The sequence below is a fragment of the Botrytis sinoallii genome (assembly GCF_014898435.1).
Source record: "Botrytis sinoallii strain Bc 23 chromosome Unknown BSIN_001, whole genome shotgun sequence".
NCBI classification, from domain to species: domain Eukaryota; kingdom Fungi; phylum Ascomycota; class Leotiomycetes; order Helotiales; family Sclerotiniaceae; genus Botrytis; species Botrytis sinoallii.
The window spans coordinates 3,467,497-3,486,738 of record NW_024066028.1 but is presented as its reverse complement, the minus strand read 5'-3'; the positions used below and the strand labels follow the sequence as shown (position 1 = coordinate 3,486,738).

The 19,242-nt window shown below is 42.4% G+C and overlaps 8 protein-coding genes across 8 annotated transcripts; 4 read left to right on the top strand and 4 right to left on the bottom strand.

The window, feature by feature from the left end:
* Positions 1-213: 213 nt before the first annotated feature.
* On the bottom strand, positions 214-1,324 carry EAF02_000775 (uncharacterized protein). Its single transcript, XM_038896823.1, has 3 exons — positions 1,185-1,324; positions 1,048-1,129; positions 214-985 (listed from the first exon to the last, which is right to left on the bottom strand). Exons 1-3 carry the CDS (start codon positions 1,185-1,187, stop codon positions 627-629), a joined length of 444 nt encoding a protein of 147 aa, XP_038763682.1. The 5' UTR covers positions 1,188-1,324; the 3' UTR covers positions 214-626.
* Positions 1,325-1,874: 550 nt separating this feature from the next.
* Positions 1,875-2,755, top strand: EAF02_000774 (uncharacterized protein; the record flags this gene model as incomplete). The annotated part of the gene is made up of 3 exons (XM_038896822.1): positions 1,875-1,911; positions 1,964-2,128; positions 2,297-2,755. The coding sequence occupies 3 exons, from the start codon at positions 1,875-1,877 to the stop codon at positions 2,629-2,631; spliced, it is 537 nt and encodes a 178-aa protein (XP_038763681.1). The 3' UTR covers positions 2,632-2,755.
* Positions 2,756-3,235: 480 nt separating this feature from the next.
* On the top strand, positions 3,236-4,028 carry EAF02_000773 (uncharacterized protein; the record flags this gene model as incomplete). Its single annotated transcript, XM_038896821.1, has 3 exons — positions 3,236-3,374; positions 3,422-3,680; positions 3,785-4,028. The coding sequence occupies 3 exons, from the start codon at positions 3,236-3,238 to the stop codon at positions 4,026-4,028; spliced, it is 642 nt and encodes a 213-aa protein (XP_038763680.1).
* A 1,167-nt stretch (positions 4,029-5,195) lies between these two features.
* On the bottom strand, positions 5,196-6,879 carry EAF02_000772 (uncharacterized protein; the record flags this gene model as incomplete). Its single annotated transcript, XM_038896820.1, has 2 exons — positions 5,196-5,894; positions 5,947-6,879. 2 exons carry the CDS (start codon positions 6,877-6,879, stop codon positions 5,196-5,198), a joined length of 1,632 nt encoding a protein of 543 aa, XP_038763679.1.
* A 3,922-nt stretch (positions 6,880-10,801) lies between these two features.
* On the top strand, positions 10,802-12,347 carry EAF02_000771 (uncharacterized protein; the record flags this gene model as incomplete). The annotated part of the gene is made up of 2 exons (XM_038896819.1): positions 10,802-11,475; positions 11,531-12,347. The coding sequence occupies 2 exons, from the start codon at positions 10,802-10,804 to the stop codon at positions 12,345-12,347; spliced, it is 1,491 nt and encodes a 496-aa protein (XP_038763678.1).
* A 1,192-nt stretch (positions 12,348-13,539) lies between these two features.
* Positions 13,540-14,724, top strand: EAF02_000770 (uncharacterized protein). Its single transcript, XM_038896818.1, has 4 exons — positions 13,540-13,757; positions 13,827-13,857; positions 13,950-14,376; positions 14,426-14,724. Exons 1-4 carry the CDS (start codon positions 13,641-13,643, stop codon positions 14,463-14,465), a joined length of 615 nt encoding a protein of 204 aa, XP_038763677.1. The 5' UTR covers positions 13,540-13,640; the 3' UTR covers positions 14,466-14,724.
* A 238-nt stretch (positions 14,725-14,962) lies between these two features.
* EAF02_000769 (uncharacterized protein) lies at positions 14,963-15,827 on the bottom strand (the record flags this gene model as incomplete). Its single annotated transcript, XM_038896817.1, has 4 exons — positions 14,963-15,091; positions 15,238-15,291; positions 15,315-15,514; positions 15,605-15,827. The coding sequence occupies 4 exons, from the start codon at positions 15,825-15,827 to the stop codon at positions 14,963-14,965; spliced, it is 606 nt and encodes a 201-aa protein (XP_038763676.1).
* Positions 15,828-16,895: 1,068 nt separating this feature from the next.
* Positions 16,896-19,072, bottom strand: EAF02_000768 (uncharacterized protein; the record flags this gene model as incomplete). The annotated part of the gene is made up of 6 exons (XM_038896816.1): positions 16,896-17,958; positions 18,012-18,110; positions 18,162-18,419; positions 18,467-18,584; positions 18,644-18,897; positions 18,963-19,072. 6 exons carry the CDS (start codon positions 19,070-19,072, stop codon positions 16,896-16,898), a joined length of 1,902 nt encoding a protein of 633 aa, XP_038763675.1.
* Positions 19,073-19,242: the final 170 nt, after the last annotated feature.

Sequence of the window (19,242 nt, the reverse complement as noted above, 5' to 3'; positions counted from 1 at the left end):
GTTCGTCCCATCTTCTCAAATTTCATTGCCTCCTTGATTCTCTCAGCCCTCCATTCACGAGTTTTCTAGATTATTTCTTCATTTCTCTTGCAAATTTCAGCAATAATTTTCTCACTTTCCTCCTTGTAATTTTGATAAAGAACTCCCATCTGATCCAGATGGAAATGTTTTTGTTGGTTTCAACTGATAGTTGATAAGCGTATGGTACTTTAATCTATTATTTCTGTAGTATTTCTTGATTATTATTAATTTCGGGAAGCTATTACTTATATAAGGAAGCGCTAACGCCTCCCTAGCTAAAACAGTGCCCTCTTATGATCACATGGTTCATATCCTGATAGTATCTCAATTCGCTCAGCAGTAAGTCCCACAGTCGGCGCACCATCAAGAACAATAACAAACGTCCACTCATCGATTATCTTGAAATAAATAACAGGCCGATGAAGAGTAAAGACAGTACGGGAGCAAAAGCCCTGTTCCTCGGTAAATTTCTTCATGTTAACTTCTGCGAGGTCCCTTATTTCTGCCATGTTGTCCCATCCTTCTGCTACTCGTCGGTAAGGTTCTCCAGCTCTTGTTATAGATGGAGCTTCATCCACTGATAGAGACCGTAGTTTATCCTCATATCACCCTCTCAATAAGTCGTTCAATGCATTCGAAAACAAGATTTTTTTGCATTTCTCTTCCGCCCTGGAGATCGATTTCCGCATTTCTTTTCTGATTTTTGACAACTGGAGTCGATAGTTTTCAATTGTCTCGGCTTGATCTTTGTTTTCTTTCTCCAGAATTGCGTTATCATCGGATAGTTGCTGGAATCTTGACATGGCTGCACTGGACTCCGAGCTCATTTGTTCAAGTCGTGCTTCGAGTCTCTCAATCTCTAACGATTTGGCCAGTAAGGTTTTTCTTATGAATGCCATTGCGTTGTCAACATCGTCGTCAACATCACCCCGCTCTGAAACATCGGTTCTTGCTCTTTTATTGCCTTGAAGAATGTTAAATCTAATCATTTATGATATGAGATTCCTGGCATCCGTGTGCACTCACGATTGGTCCTCGAATTTACCATTTCATCTTTTGAGGGAATCAATGGTTTCGGTTTTGAACGGGCTGGTTTTGGTAAAGAATTCTACACGAGATGTTAGAACCACGGAGTATTGCAGACAGCCTGAGATGAAATTCACCATATTTCCGACTGATATCGACAAGTTCTAGTCTTTTTGCATGCTGGGAGTTCGATGAGAGCTATTCCATACAAAGTATCCGATTCTTAAGACTCAAGAAGAAGGGGTGAGCGAAAGCATCAAGTCAGATGAGAAGCAGGCGTTTGTATGTTACACAAACGGGATCCAATCAAAAGTGATTCTTTTTCTGATAGGTGACAACATCTACTCGCCAACAATTCTGCTGGATATCAATAACGGGGAGGTTTGCAAAGAGATCCGAGCGTATTATTCAACCAATCCCGCCGTAATTCTATGCGGATTGCCGAGAAGCCTGAAGGCTTTCAAATTGCGCACATTGATCAATCGGGAGAGGTAGCGATATCAACCGGCATTAGCCAGGTTACCTAACTGGAATCAATGAACATAATTTTCTTAGACTTGCAGGTGAAGTTGTTCACCGAAAAACCTGTAGCTAAAGTTGCGTTTACATTCGAAGTCAAGAGGTAAATCCTCCCCCTTACTTTGCGAGAAAATATAGCGACTCCCACTTCCGCTACTGTTTAATTTAGTGATGGATACTCCTATGCAAAAGCCCAAACGTTCATTCTATGAGTCGGACTCAGAACAATATATTTATTATGGTCCAGAAAAGGAAGAGATCAGAAGCAACGAAAGGAGGCGATAAAGCAAGAATGCGTCTCAACACAAATGGTCAGAGTACCAGCAAATGTAGGAGCTCAGAACCGTATGCGAAAACATATTTGAGAAAATAGCTAATCTAACTATCTGTAACTCAGCTCCTATCTTGAATAGCCCAGATACATTTAAATCGACCAAGAATAATATCCCTGCGCTGCCAGATCTACCTTCGTCTTGTATCTACGATGAATTCAACTCAACCACAGGTGATATTATAGACTCGACAAAGAAACGTGACGAACTGCCAGGTATTACGAGAGCCGGTATGGTCTAGAGAGTAGCATTTCACTTCATAATCCTCAGAAAATACCTAATAACTCATTCAGAACTAAACAAACGATTGATCGAATTCTAGAGTAAGATGAACGAAATCAAAAGATTGTTGGATATATTTTAGAAAAATACTGTCGCTTATTGGGATTCGAAAACAGAACTCAGCGCCAAGGCGAACGTTGTCGCGACGGAAATAAGAGAATTCTACGGGGCGTGTAGAGAACAAATAGGATCATCCGATGAAGTTCTTGCAGCAATGGATAATGATATGGTGAGAGAAAAATTAAAATCATTCGATGAACTTCTTGCAGCAATGGGTAATGATATTGCGAGGTTGGGAAGGCAGACTGAGGAGGTAGATAAGATGGCAAGCCTTGTTAAAATGAATATGGAGTTGGAATTAAAGGTGCACATGCAATCTACAAAGCTAGATAAGCTTGAAGATTGGAGAGTGGAGATGCGAAGGATGGTGAGCAAGTGGGATGCTGAGTAATGAGCTGGTATAACTTACTCCTGTTTGATCTGCTAATGCATGGCAATGATGGTTTCTTGGTCGATTGAAATTGAAGTTGTTCCTTTGATAATGGTCTTTAGTGATGCGCGACTATTCCTATGGCTATGTTGCCCAGGACTTACGTGCTTGCTCTTACCATTTTCAGTCCACCAGTGAGTGCATGGACTAACAGAACACTACAAAGAATTGACTTATAAATATCTTTTAATATATCAATTCGTAAATCTTAAAAATTGTTACAATTGTTCATTGGAGATGCAACAATGCAAGTGTGAATTCTAACATTAAACAATCGAAGAATGAATTTGTCAAAGATTTCGAAAGTTGAGAAGTGTCCCGTCAGTTCATGCACCCACTGGTGGACATCGCTCTTTCCACTTCCAAATTGCTGCGGGTTGCCACTAATCGATATAGATGCATATTTTAATTCTGAATTCCCCCTTCCTAACATGCAAGAAACAGGAAATCAAATCATCATTTTTTGCATTCTTTAATTCAGTGGAATACTTACCCCAATATCGATTTTGATCTATAACTTCAGAGCCCCAGATATTCCTACCTTTCGATTTCGCAACTACGAAATATGCCGTCTGCAAACGCGGAAAGACGTCGTCCCGAACAAAAATCTAGTAACGGTCTCGATGGTGAATATGCACGAAATCAAGCGGGTGTTTTAGAGCTAGACTATGGCTCACCGCCTCGGAGTGCACAGTTTCCTAATCGTACGTATCACGGATTTAAACTATGTTACTACGCTAACACGGCGAAGTCTCCAAAGGAAGCGATACAGAAATGGAGGAAACGAGAGACGATATTGACGAAGCAATGCGGAGACGTCATGTCGCTAACGAAGAAACCGACGAAATTGTTGAGAAGCTAAAAAACAATGTAGATGCTTTCAAAAAGAAGATCTCCGCTTTAGAAGACCTGCTTCGTGATGAAAAGGCCAAGAGTGAGCAGGAAGTAAAAAAGTTGCAAACAGATATGGCCGAGAAAACCAGAGAAAACCAAACTATCCAGGGATTTATGTCGATTGCAAATCAAAGAACACAAGAAGAGATACACGAAAAAGTGCAGCTTGAAAAAAAATCATCAAACAAAAGACCGAGATCAATGATCTGACAGCTGCAAGGCAAGATCTTCAGAGACGCCTGGACGAAGCGAATCGAAAGTTAAGTGTCGAGGTCGAGAATGGAAAAAATCTACAATCAAAATTCACTGCTGAAATCGCCAAAACCCATTTATTGCGAGAAGAAAAGCATACACTGGGAGCGGAGTTGGAGGATAAGAAAAAGCTGCTAGATACACTTCGTGGATGGTTCAGAACGATTAAAGCGTGTGCGAATGATGAAACGCTCGATAGCTACTTAGCTTAACTCGAGGGTTGGGTTCACTAAGTAGCGGGAGTTATAGCGATTAAGCGAAAGTAGTTTGTTAATAATAGCCTTGAAAGTTTACTTCAATGATCATCCTTTTTCTTGCAATTCTTTCGTGATCTATTTAGTCCTCCTCAACAAAACCTACACATACACAGAGGTGTAAGCTAGTCGGACCTCAGTCTGAAAAGCTTTGTATTGGACCCCCAATACCTTCTTCCTTTCTCAAAACAATCATAAGATCGACCCTCGCCCCCTCCCCCCTCTCATTGCAGCGGGCCTAAATCGACTGCAGGAACACAATGTGCACAGTAACTTCTCACTCGAGGGTTCGCGTGAAACATGTGCTTAAACCAGGCTTGGAGCCAGGAATATCTTCATTACTAAATTGGTCGACACTTCACGCACTTCGTCTTACCTCGCCGCATGCAATTCAAGAATATATTCACCAATATCGATGCCCATTCTCAGAACTCATAAATTTACTACGAGGGGGAAAAATGCTATGACAGGGGTTGCTTTAATTACTTCTTTAATTACTTGAATAACTACCTAGTTATTCAAGTAATTCCTGCTATGAATTACCTAATTCATAGCAGGAATTATTCACCACTGTTGAGAGAGTACCTCGCCTGCCTCAGAACGATTCAATCAATGAAAAGATAGAAAAAGATAAATTCCAATCACCACAAAAGAAAAGTATAAGAAATTGCAAACCCACTGACAAAATCACCAAGCACACTAATGCCCATAGCTCCAAAGTCAAAAGATTGCATCATGCGCAAGGGTATTTCTGTTATAAACCTTATCATCAGTCAGTATATCTATTTTTATCTTTCTTTATAAACCAAAATTTCATCTCATCCATAAATATCCACCGTAGATCTCCAGCCATATACACATATATCCGATGCAATCAGATAGATACCCTTCGCCGTCCTCATCTCTCAGTTCAAATAATCTATCCAAAACGCCCGCCAGAATCTGCTGGCATTCAATGCACAGATAATTCGTATCCCTTTTATCCAAAAACGCCCATATGTAACGAAACCCTATGTAACTGTCTGCTGACACACGAATATATACATGCCCTAAATCCAGCAAATCTAATCCAGAAAGATTTGAAATAGAGAAGGCAGCAAATAGCCCCTCTCCTAGAATAGAAGCTCATGGCATAAATCTCAAAACCACAACGTTTTCCCTATCTTCTTCATTCTCATGTTGACCAACCCACCTATGGTCACCCCTCCTCTTGACATAAACCATATCCACCACACCGTCTGCTCTTTTCCTTCCGCCAAGCGCCTCCCACGCTCGCTTCTTGCCCGTATAACTCAATCCCTCACGAAGAGCGCCATAAGCAAAAGCTAATCGCACATCTTCCTTTCCAGAAGCCCACATATCTGAGTCGCCCAGATCGAATGTTCCTTCCATCTTCGACATGTCCCAATGAATACCAGTGGGATATTCGGCGAGAGAGTATCCGTTTGTGAGAACCCACTTTGACGATCCCTTTCCGTCGAAACCGAATCTTTGGAAAACGCATGCTTCACCACAGGCATCTGCAACAATGTGAGATATCTCGGGAGTAGCATGATGCCAAGATTTGTAATGATGTAAAGAGAGGGGCTGATGACCAGCTTCGTAGAAACCGGATGGGTCACCCCATTGATCGAGTTGATTGAGTCTGGGGAGGTAGTTCAGAGTAATTGAAGTGTGGTTCTTGATACAGTGGTAGAGGAGTCGATCGCCCTGGAACCCAGATTCGGTGTATTCGCCTGTAGAAGGATCCACGTCGAGACAGGGGAGTCCAATCAAAGTGTGTGCGAGAGGGGCAGTAATAAAAACACCAGCTCCACCGTAAGCCTACAGTCCGTTCGTTAGTTGACAATTGGCAGGAAGGATTTTAAGTTCTTACCATGGGAACACGATCATGCATAATAAAATCCACCCGCTCGGTGAGAGTACCGATATAATACTCCTCGTTAGGATCATAACTGTGCAATTCCTTCATCAATGCGCCAAGCGAGGGAAAGAAAGTATCGTCATCAATCAACGACAAGTATTTTCTGCTTGATCTTGATGGATGGCTGTAAAGAATTGGTACCAGATCAACATATCTACCCGGCATATCGAGAGAAGGATCCGAGTGGATGACCGTTGCATCAATTCCAACATCAGTGAGCAATTTTTGAGCAGCTGCCAATTGCTCTTCGGTGGTATCGTGCAATTGTAAGACAAGTCCAGCTCCGTTCGATGTGCCATTTCCATCTGTGAGCCATCGTACCCATTCCTTGACTGGCCCATCAACTTTGTCACTGAATCTCTTGTAGGTGGTTGAAACTCCAAACAATAACTCGGAAGCGTCAATTTCGTCTGGTCGTGGAGTTTTCATGACGTGAATTTCCAAAGGCTCTAATGTATCCGCTGGTAGCCTCTCAACATCTGAGAGCTTAATCTTCTTCCACCCATGAGGAAACAATTCTTGGCTGGTATTCGTCAACATTGGTCTTTCCTTCGCATCTGTAACATATCGTATAGTTCTCATCACGTAGTTGATCTCCATCTCAACATTGTTCTTCGCCAATACATCTCGTAAAAAGGCAGCGTCGTCAACATCAGTAATATTCAATTCTACCGGTGCAATTTGAGCTTGCTTTGTTTCATGAGTTTGAGCAACTTGTTTTGCAGTTGCTTGTGACTTTTCTGGTGGTGCTGCATTTTCTTCTTTTGGCGTTTCCTTGAATGCAGGTACGATGGTCTGGGAAACGTTCTCGTGGTAGTAAGATAAAATGAGGAGAAAAGCTACCGTCGCAACAGCGAGGAAGCGGTGCACAGGCATCCGAGGCATTTTTGGGGGCTGTCTTCGGGCTCTAATGGCGATTATCGCCTGGTTTTCGCTAATCACTTCCTGTAAATGCTAGCGATTCTTATCGTAATGATACCCAATCAACAAATACTCGCTCGTGTCGTAGATAATTCAGTGCAATGCAACTGCAGAGCAAGAACGCAAGATTAAAAATGAAGGTGTCAAGGAAATGAAAAGAGAGGGAAGAATAAAGAATGAATTCTAGATTGATGGAACAGGTCGGACGAAGGTCCAGGTGGGAAATGGGGAGAGAAAATAGCTGAATGAATAGGAGAAAGGTGGAGACGATGGAGAATGAATTCGGACAGGATGACGAAGCGTTTGATGGTCCCTGGTCGTTGGTGGCACTGGTGCAAGATGGTAAATTAAACCATGGGGAATAATCAAATTGGAGTAAAGAAAATCCATGGTTGGAAAATTCGAGATGCTTCAAGTTAATCATTAATTACTATGCTCATCGAGCTCATCCATCTAAAGGGGGTCGCTCTCGGTGGAGCCGTATATCTCTAAGTTTTGAAGGATTGGTCAATGTAGCGGTTAGAAAAAGTAGATCTACCTAGTAGGCATCCAAAGATGAGCATCCCCATGTAGAGAGAGTACCAGTGAATATAATAAAGTTGTATACCTACCTAGTTTCAAGGACGGCTGGAAAAGAATCCAAGGTTTCAAGGTTCTACAAATGAACATGTTATTGCATACCAACAAATGACTGGCTCGACTGGCTATCGAGGTAATTTGTTTAATAGGTGTTATCTGTAGGTAATTTGAGTGATAGGATCCACAAGACAATGTCTAGGGTAGCAGTTCATGATTAGCGGATTAAAGTAGGAAATTGAGATAAAATCACTGAAGGCATGATTTTTTTATCAGACTATCGATTGAGGCTGGCTTTGAGACGACGAAACTGTCATGTCAGTTTTATTTAAAGGTTAGTTTGATACAAGTTACTGCTATTTTAGGTCCCATAAAGATGTTTCCAGAGACCCACGAGATTTCTGGTTATAGAAAACATAGGGACACGCAAGTGCCAAGGCGGTAGTTGGGAATATGCCTGCTATTGCCTGAGCGCTGAATAAATAGCGTAGGAGTGTAACAAGGTTTGAAATGCTTAAGTTAACCAAGCATTCCGTGAAGCTTCTTGAATCCCATGAATTATCGAGTCAGTCCGACGAGAGTAAGAAGACACAGGTAGAATCAGAGATTTATTCCTCGTAAGGCGTGATATTCCTGGGTGACCCTCACCAGCATGTCAAAACCCATGTTTGAGGAAGTTGCAAGTTCCTGATCGGCTGTGGAGCGTTTAATATCGAGATTGTCGACAATCTCAGCAAGTGGACAAATCACGTTTTCCATGGATGAGAGCCGGAGGGGGCTGAGTAAGTGCCTATGATAAGAGCTCTTCAGATATTCTGACGATCTTCTCGAAACGTTTTTGATAAACTGCTTATCACTGGCGCCGATCAGGACTTCCGCTGCTGTTGCCTAGGATATGGGATTTCAAGATCCCGAATCAAAATAACCTCAGACCCAATTCTAGGGAAAACTGTAGGAACAAATACGGAAGAGGAAATGTACGAATCCCACGAGTGAAAGTTGCAACGCGGTAAATTCTAACATCAGATATCCCATCAATTTTTGACAGACCTGTGTGCTAGTAGGTTACATAGGCAGGTACGATAACGCAAATATATCATTCATCTAGTCGACGCAGGAACGACAGTGATTATCAAAGCAGACATAAAGGTGCCGCCCCACTTAGAGCAAGTCTGTGATGTTGAAATTCGAAAGACATTCCCCTTCTCTTCCCCAGATAATCCCAATAAGGATGAGATTCACGAGAAGAATACCTGGAGAAGAAAGGTCAAACGTAAAGGCCCGAAAGGTCCAATATAAACAGTACATCAAGTTGGGAAACTGCATTTGTGAAACGAGCTGTCTTGGATTGATTATGGGGAAACACGTTGAATGCGTTTAATCGGCAAGAGTTAATTAACATATTTCGAGCTTTAGTCATGAAATTCCTCTGTTGAAGTGCGGTGATTCAAAATGACGCCACTAAAAGGAATTATTATTAGATTGTGTCAAAAATTCAAAATATAAACAGCACTTTTTCTCGGGCCAATTCCGAGACCTATTCAACTTTATATCGTGAATTTGAATGTACGAAGTACTGACTCTGATGACGAAGCACAATCGGCTAATCTACCCTATTTACACGATTATCTAAAAAGCTCGTATGTACAACTTCCACCTCCGGTAAATCAGATCCTCAAGATGAATTTGTTAGAATCTGTGCTGTACCGTTACCGCCATTGACGCACCCTTCCAGAAGATCAAAGCCTCAAAGGCGATGTGATTTGCCAGTGAACAGTCACATGTCACGAATAAAGTTGCGCTAACTTGGATGTTTACCGACTATCACTCTCGTTTTCGTCAGAGGTAATCAAAGATGGCTCCATATCTCAATTTGACTGATGACAGGTTCCATCTAATAACTTACCCTCGTCTTGGATCAAGCCGATAGACTATTCAGTCTGAAATTCAGACTCTGAACTTCTCTAATGACGTTGTCAATCCGTTAATGACTTGCTTTGAACTCGTGCTTCGCAATTCCTGCTTCTCTCTAAAGTTAGTAGGTTAGAAGTTTTTCCACTCCAGTATACATTCTATAATCAATCTGCCTGACCGGCAATGTATGACTGATATCAGAGCCATGAGCTGACCGCAAGTGCTCTTGTTGACAGCCTTCCAAGATACAATGCGTGATTGAACGTCTTGATGCATTACATACACTCCTCTTAGCTAAAGTGGTCACTCTCTCACTGATCCAGATGTGTACGGGGCAATCTGTACGCAATCCTGTGGAGGCTATGGGCAATTTGATTCATTTCTCGACATGCGTACCTATTGCTTAACGATATTGCTTCAATGGTGTAGCACTCTCTAATATCCTACCATTGTTGACAGTATCTTCGAACTTTGCAAGTCGAAGACTGTCTATTCCAAGTCAAAAAACCACTCATTCATCTCAAAAGAGGCTCATGGCTTCCTTGACAAGAGCACCATGCCGAACCCATTCGAGAGAATAAGGAGAGCTTCCTAAGCCATGACGAAAATTGAGACATTTCTCAATGCTGACTACGAAGAGCAGGACTGTCACTCTTTTGTGAGGACACACCATCACACTAAGCTCAATCCCGACCATTACAAATTCTGATCCACGCCTTCACCAAGACCTTGTAGATAACAAATAGGAGGGTTCGAAAGATCAGAAAGACCCTCGACCTTAACATTATATCTTTACCCATTTATCCTCACTTGAGATGTTGCTGAACGGAATAGACTTATTGCTTGGTGAGCAACACGATATGCCCCAACTAGTTGACACATCTCCATCCTGTCCGCAAGGAGGTCATGATATAGCTGCAAGTCGACCCCGACATCTTGTAGCAGATAAGCGTAAATGGCGGTGTTGCATGAAACGTTCAAGATCGGCAACTTAGTGGCCGGAATTGCAAGAGAGGTCATCGTTCGCCGTATGAGATTGGAAATGATCGGTAAATTGGAGAGAAAAATCATCTAGCAATATTGACCCCTTCACTTTCTGCCAATTCTGAAATGGATATCAGAAAGACTTGCTAAATCATTTTGGTGTAATGGACCACGATGCACGGGGTAGTAAGAGAGAGAGAGAGAGGTGAGAATTTGATAGGACAATGTAGGTCGGCTTACCTTAGCACCTTATTGGTGGCTCAACCCCACCCAAAAATGATAAGCCGAGCACCTCATCTGCTATCACGACAGAGACACCCCCATGTTCAAAAATTAATCGCGATTACTCACATTATCATCATGGCGTTTCGTTCCATAACATCCTTCAGGTTCATTTCAACGTCTTGTCGAGATGGCAAACTCTATCCCTTCCTCTAGCTCTGACGCTGCATGTAGTTCCGACAATGATACCGAAGTTACTGACAGCAGTGCTACTACCTATGCTTATCTCGCCGATGACCCTGTACATTTCTCTTATCGGGATGGTGACCTTACATGGTCAGGAGCTGTAGGAATTGATGGCGGCATATCTGGTGGGAAAATCAAAGGAGAAGATGTGATCTGTGTTACTGAGAATGAGGGACCAAACGGTACTCTGGGCTATACAATCTTCAGTCTGCTTCCAACAGAAGGAGGAACTAAAAAACTTCCATTCGATTTGAAGACAACATCTGCCACCAACCTCCCCCAAGAATGTCTCGAAAGTTATCTGATTAGGAGTTTGCCGACATATCTTCGCTCCGCGGAAACGCAAATATACGTTTTGGTCTCAACGTTGTCTGGGACAGGGTTGGCGCCAGACTTTTACGACACTGTATTACACCAAGTTCTCGGATCTATCGGATTGCCGGAAGGAAGCTACACCTTGATCAGAACAGATAATGCGGATTCCGTAAAGGACTTTGCAAGCTCAACATTGCTGGAGGGCGCAAATAAGGGTAAAAAGCAATCGATATTGATGTTAAGTGGTGATGGTGGGATGGTGGATACAATAAATGGATTGCTTGAGAGTGGAGAGAAATCAAGGTGGGCTTCTCCGCACACCTATCTGTACTATTCACTACTAACATCTTGTTCACAGATCGTATGTAAAACCGACATTATCTCAACTTCCTCTTGGAACAGGAAATGCTCTCTTCCATTCGTTGCATCGGCCTTCTCCGATCCCGTCAATATATATACAGGGTCTACGGACATTACTTCATGGTACCCCTTTACCACTTCCAATATTCGGTGTGAAATTCTCTCCTGGGGCACGAACCATTACGAACGAAGGTCAAACAGAGACACCACTCACAAACAATATTGTCTACGGGGCAGTTGTCGCGAGTTATGGCCTCCATGCAACTCTGGTTGCCGACAGCGACACAGTCGAGTATAGAAAACATGGAGACCAGAGGTTTCACCTGGTAGCTGGTGATTTATTGTTTCCAAAAGATGGAGCTCTACCACACGCTTATAAAGCTTCTGTCACATTGACCAGATCTGATGGTACAGAAGAAGTCATACAAAGAAAAGAACACGGATATGTTCTCTCAGTACTTGTGTCCAACCTTGAGCGAACTTTCACAATATCTCCTGAAAGTAAACCCTTGGATGGCCAATTACGAGTCATACACTTCGGAGCTGCAACTGGTAAGCAAACAATGAAAGTAATGGAAGAGGCATACAAAGACGGAAATCACATTGGTATGCAATGGGATGAAGATGGCCAGAAAGGGGGAGTTGGATACGAAAGTATCGAGAAGCTTAGGATAAATTTTGAGGAATCTGGAGATGGTTTCAAATGGAGACGATGTTGTGTAGACGGTTTGATTGTGGGTGTTGAAGAGGGAGGCTGGATGGAAGTTGAAAGGTTAAAAGGCGAAGGGACATTGGATGTTGTGGTTGATTTGTGAAATCAACGAGGAGTCCAAATTAGAATATCATGTTGCTCGTGAAAATAGATCGCTTAGCGGATTAGACGATTTAAGGGCGGTTATTTCTGGGGGCATTACGTGTTGGGATTAGACGTCACAATGGCTGAGTGGCAGATTTTAGATTGAAACAGTTAGCCTGGAGTTTTGAGTATAGCATCTTACTATCTTACATATCATATTTCGCATGTCATCTCTCTCATCACTTGTCATGTATCTATATGTCAGCAATTGCTTCGGTTTTCCGAAAAGCCGACACCCAAAGGCCCGTAGTCATCCATTCTCCACGGATCTTTGGTCAATCCTTAATTCTTGAATTTGGTAGTTCGGGTCGGGTAGTAGTGGATTGTACAGCAGTGAGTCGAAAACACATGGAGGCAAGTATTTTTGAAAAGGCATGTCTCTAATTCCTTCGCCTGGTGGCGTATCAATATAATTCACATGTAAATACCCACAATTCATTCTTCGTTTCTCGCTCTATGCGAATCCATCTTTATCATTACCTTTCAATGCATGTACATGCACTCTTAGCATCTGGTATACTCCACACAGCCATTGAAAAGTCATAGACTGTCGGGATATCGATCATGTGATCTAAAGAGGGCACCGTATTGCACTAGCGTATGCACTAGCGCTAGCACTTCTACTATATTAATTACTAGCTTCCCATAGATAACAATGATCAAGAACGAATACAACCATAATAGACTAAAGTACTTTACACTTATCAACCAAGTTGATACCAACATAGACCATCTGTTGGTTAACGAATAGATTCAGAATATTTTTTACAGGAGGAATTGCTAACAAGATTTTCCTAATCCATAACGGCAGAGTCACAAGAATCTTGCTCAATTTACTGACAGAAACTGCAATTATGTTCAGACCTCGGACTTGTAGTCCCAAGGCTGTCTTGTTGATACCGGCGTTTAGAACACGATAGTCATTCAAATCTTGCTCAAACTAGCGCACTCATCTGAATTATTGATACAGGCGCTTAGAACACGACAGTTAATCAAATCTTGCTCAAACCAGCGCACCGATCTGATCCATCCAAAGACCAATTCGCAGCCGATTGGCCAGGTGCGGCACTGATGATACGATTCTGTCTTGGTTGAAATAGATGTCCTCGCAGGGAGAATTTTGATAACCTCGCTTTTTTCTCAAAAACTGGTGGCTATCTAGTCCTCTTCTTTTCTTTCACAGAGCCCAAAGTTCCTACATACAACAAAATTGTACAGCGGAAAAGCAAAGTGACACGCTGATTAAGTATACATGGACATGGGAACATCAAGCATGAGCATGGGAGGTGCGACGGCGACTGCAACCGGGACAATGACTGCAGTGACCACCGCTGCGGCTATGGATATGGGAGGCGGATGTCAAATTTCTGTGAGACACATCAGTTACTTTCTATTCTTTCAAGTATCATACGAATTATATCTAATAATCTTCGTCTAGATGCTTTGGAACTGGTATACCATTGACTCGTGTACGTCAAGTTCTCTTCTACCTTTTATATCTGTGGACAGATTCCAAAGCTATAAACTATCATCTGCGTCAGCATTGTTGATAACTCTGTAGGTTTTATCTCGAGCACATGGCACATTACCTCGAATGGAATGTTCGCTGGCTCTTGCATTGGCGTGATACTACTCGTCATGTCACTAGAGTTCCTTCGTCGAGCATCAATAGAATACGATCGCTTTATCGTCCGTCAAGCACGAAATCAACATCAGTACATCCAGTCTAACGCAGAGATCAATCCCAAGATAGACGGATCCGGCCCTCAGTCGACTCAAACTGTCGTTGCTTCACAAAAAACTAGGCAAAGCTTTCGACCAGATCTCTTGCAACAGATAATCAGAGCACTCTTTCATATGATGCAGTTTGCAGTTGCATACTTCGTTATGTTGCTGGCTATGTATTTTAATGGATACATCATCATCTGTATCATAATTGGAGCTTTTCTAGGTGCTTTTGTGTTCAGTTGGGAGCCGATAAATTTGAGGTTAGCTATTTTCGTAACTCGTTTGAAAAACGACCTAACAATTGAATAGATCTAAGGATAATGAGGAAGCAACCTTCTGTTGTGGTTAGTGAAGTTGTTGAAAGACTGAAATGGTCAACTTAGATCGGATTCGGTGGCACTGTATAGAGGTATAGGGGAACGAAGCTGAGAAGTGTCAGGAGTTGAACGTGAATGAGATTCTAGGACTCAATGTTCGTAGTGGAATACCAATAGAAACTATGATAGAAGAATAAACGAATAGCTGGCAATTAATCACACCTAAAAGGTCTAGTCAGGCAAGTCACTAATGACCTGTAGACATATACCAGCAACAATCAAATCTTACTCATGTTATCTTTTCTTCATTCTGAATGTTTCATTTTCTGGAGAGTCAGGGAGTTTATAAAACAACTGGTTCTGATGCGCCAGCGGATTATTTGAAGATATTTTATCAATGTTGAGCCACAGCTTGATTCTCTATGACCGACCTTCAACTTTGCATCACGAAAATGATATCTCAGACACCAAATCTTTCAAACCAGTCTGCAACCTGCCTCCAACCACAATTCCAAATACTGAGCTTTTTTCAAAAATCACCCCAGGCCCTCATCAATAGGTTTTCGCCATCAGAAAAACTACGTTCTCTTTCCACTTCATCACAAAACTGGGAGGCCGAGTGGCTAGAAAACAACTGAGAAGCCCAAGTGTTATAATGCTATAATCAAGCACTGAAAACAAAACCAGTATTAAAATCCAAGAAGCAAAACAAAATCTGCCCTCAAAAATGAGCAATCGGTTCTCGATATAATTTCTTGACGTAAATAGAGACTTCCTCACATAAACACAAAAGTTAAAGCATACGAAGCTTGCGCGCCATAGCACGCAGCTCGGTTTTGCGTTTATGCAAAACTGCAGCTATGGTTCAAATAGCATGGCACTCGACTTGGATGAGAAGGATCACTGTGATCGGGTGATCTCTGGCTGATACAGCTCATGACCCAAAACGAAAAGACGCAGCTGAGCAGATACACTTTTGTTTGCGTGCTAGTGGAAGTTGTCAGTGCTAGTAGCTGTCTAGTGAGGAAAAAACACAGTGTGAATATTCCGGCTGCGAGATTGGACTCGATATATCTGACCTCTGAATCTTTGTCAGATATTTCTTTTATAGTCAAGAAGAAAGGAGGTATGAACTGGTGCGTGCTAATTGATCGAAAAGAACACAAAATACCGTCGAGACCAGATGAAAGGGATTTCTGGCGGTTGCAAGTAGTTTGCAAAAAAGTAGATGCGCATTTCAGGGTCCGAGTTAAATCTATGTTGTCTACCTTCTTCCCATAGTGCTTTTCGAGTAGCATCGGATATTCTACTAGAAGTAAACTGATGATGATTATAATGATTTGAGCTTCTATTAACATGAAGTATACTCGACCTTTTGGTTTGTGCCAAGACATGTCTGATTCACAGGGGAATTAAAACTCGCTTTGGAAGTGGTATATAATCAGGATTCATGATGAGGTTAAAAAGAAGTAGGACTATCATCCTGAGCGTGCAGCTCAACACTTCGATATAAGAGTTCTTCGTCAACAGACTTACTTGTGACGGCTATTGTCAATAATAGGATATCAAGTGACCGCAGCTTTTTCAGTAGGCAATCTCGGTTACCTGTGAATGGAGCATATTTGAGTGTATTTCTAGTACGAACACGTCGCAAGGATCCTGCCAAGCGATACCAGAAACAAATAGGCATGACAGATCATATCATAATCTTGCAAGTACAAGATAGATAACCATAATGTAATAGTGTGGAATAAATCGCACTAGATTTCACTTATGTGATGATTGATTCTATCATTCCTTGCCCTGACTTTAGAGAGATTTCAATCTCTGAAAACAGAATGTCTGGAAAAGTTTCTAGAACCTCATAGTTGGGTTGGTAGTGTTGGTAATTAACTACATTAAGAGAAAAATTTCGGCCCAAGATTCATCAAAGGTTCCTCTTCTTTGAGCTATTAAAACCAGCTCTGTTTCACAAATACAAACGTAGTCCTAGTGGAACACACTCTTTGATATGTCTTGACAGTAGAGATAAATTAAATACAACACCGATAAGAAGTATCAGCGAACTTCAAGGCAATCACAATAGCTATTGAAACATGGCACACGCGTTACTCCACCATTATCCAGTAGCGGGTTGTCAGAAGCAACACCTATTGCGTCTTTGAAACGGTCCATGGGGTATAGGAGTCAGTATCAGTAGGTCAAATAGCCCATAATAAGATATTATCATAACGAGAGGAGATCGTACTGAGAATTGCAAAGTCGAAAATGATCGAGACTTAAGAACTGGATTAAGTCAGTGTACAAAAATACCTGCATATACGGGATTTAATAACTGTTGTACTGTAATGATCATCCTCAATTCATCAACAAGAAATGCCCTTAAAAAGTGAAAAATCAAGCAGTGAATGATATCGACTACTACCTAGTCACAGATACCGAGCTTGCCAATCCATCCTCTCTCATGCCCACGAGAAGTGTTCGGAATATAAGTACACCCCACCAGAGCTTAGGTTCTTCATAATAATCAAGTTCTCTTTCGCAACAGCATTGCGGATATCATCTTGCATCGTAAGCGGCCCGCACACGAAGACGCCCATTGTCTGGCCTGTTGTCCTCGCTGCGGCGGCTTCTTCTCGGATAATTGAAGGTAGATCTGGGCGACCGCGCACTTCATCTTTCGGTTCACTTGCGTCGGAGTTTCTAAAGGCTCCTGTATTCTTATCGATGACGTCTTTTTCTGTCGATATGATATTGGGCCTTTCGAGCTCAGAAGCAGATTCAGTCGGAGGTTGCACCATAGGCTCAGCTTTGCCAGTCAGATGTACCTCGACACTTATGTCTGTACCTAGTGACTGGTAGTCCGATAGCATATTGTTAACGATTGTATGGAACCATGTGCGGGTCGCTATGTCTCGTGTTGATAGTATGAGCCGCAACGATCGAGGACTGCGAAGGTCTCGCTGACATGATGGCTTGTCAGAGGTCTGCTTATTCTCTTTTGTTTCTTCATCTAGAGGTTCGGGAACCCCCTTTAGAGAGCTAAATCGCAGGAATTGCTCGACAAAAGGTAGCATCCATCCAGCTCCAGAGCCACCAGCAACCACAACAAGACGATCGCTGTTAAAGTACTTCTGATTGTCTATACCACTATAAGGACCATCAACCAATACAGGCACCTGTATGCCTGGGCGTTTTATTGCATGATTGTACAGCCTTGCTGTAAAGCCTCCTTGATGGCGGATATAGAAAGTAATTTTGGACGGTTTATCAAGTGATGTAGATGGTAGCGAGCAGATGGTGAATGGATGAGAGCTAAAATTATGGATACCGAAGCTCCGGAACCGCAAGAAACAATGTTGTCCCGGTTGCCATTTGAAGTTGGCTGGTATTGTAATACGTGTAAACCCATTATCTTCAATGAATATTTCCGCTTTCTGATGCGTACCGTACTCAAACAAGGTCCTAAGCCATGGATACGTCCAACAAGGTACGTACACTGCTGCTGTTGCGACAAAATAGTCCCTACCAGTTTGTTAGGAAACTCTTGAAGATATAATTTGCTTCACGGAGCATACCATGATGTTAGTGTACCGCTGCAGTGCCAGAAAAAGACTACCATGAATACTACAGCCGATAAGAAATGTGTTGCTTTGAAAAACTCATAGCCAAGATTTCTGGTGAGTGATTAATCGTCTGTGGAATGTTCTGATATCAAGATTGCTTACCGAATGGGACCATAGGATGCAAATGTGAGCCACGCCTGAAACACAAGCGCAACAATGCCAGTCCAATATTCGAAGATGTTACTCACAGTGAACTGATTGACCATATCTCCATTATGAATATGCCAAACAATAAATGGAAATGTGTGCATCAACGCCAGGATGAAGAAAGCATATGCAATCCACCGGTGAAAGACCTGGAGCTTCTCATATGGTACTCCGGTCACCATTGTTATCCAGTTCGTCTTGGTTGCAGTCGCACTATGCATAATCAGTCTGGGTTCGCATAGTTGATTAGATGAGCGTACAAGACGAAGGGCATACAAGCTAACGCCAGCCAGCCAGACCTGGTACCTAATGGCGGCGAGTTGCCCCAAACGGTGTCCGTCCCCGGCCAGTAATACGGGGATGGTATCAAATCCATGCCTTCAGAAGAGGTTAGTCCATGTATCTTTCTACCAATTGCAAATCAGCATCGTACTTACAGAGAAAATATGTGGCCCCTATAGCTCCTAAGAATAACACTCCCACGGGCGCAGAGTTCCACCTTAGACCTTCGATGCGAAAACCTCGATATGACAAATATCGAACGAATGCGACGCCCCTTCGCCATATCAAAGGCTCAGACCTGTGGGACAACGCAAGCACTTGTGTCAAGACGTAACCGATTGTGAAAATGCCGATAACGCACATAAAGAGTGCTACTGTTGGCAGCGCGAATGTCCAGTCTGCTACATACCTAGTGTATTTGTCAATCAAACTTCTTCGTACTGAGTGGTATCTTGTAGAAGGTGTATGGCTCACCAATTGCGCCATGGTTCTTTGTAATACTTGCACTGGTCGGAGTCAAAGCCTTCACAATCGAAGGCCCGACCAGACTCGAACATAACAGGTTGATATATCCATGCAGCCATTTGATTGTAGTTTTCTTCGCGATAATGTTAAAGCTGTCTTGGTGGTTCGTCCCCTTGGCCTGAAATACTATGGATTTATTCACAACGGTCTTGGATCATGAATAGCAAAAGCTTAGAAATTCGAAGAATATGATTGCCAAGTAGCATCGGAAACTTTCAAGCTTCCAAAC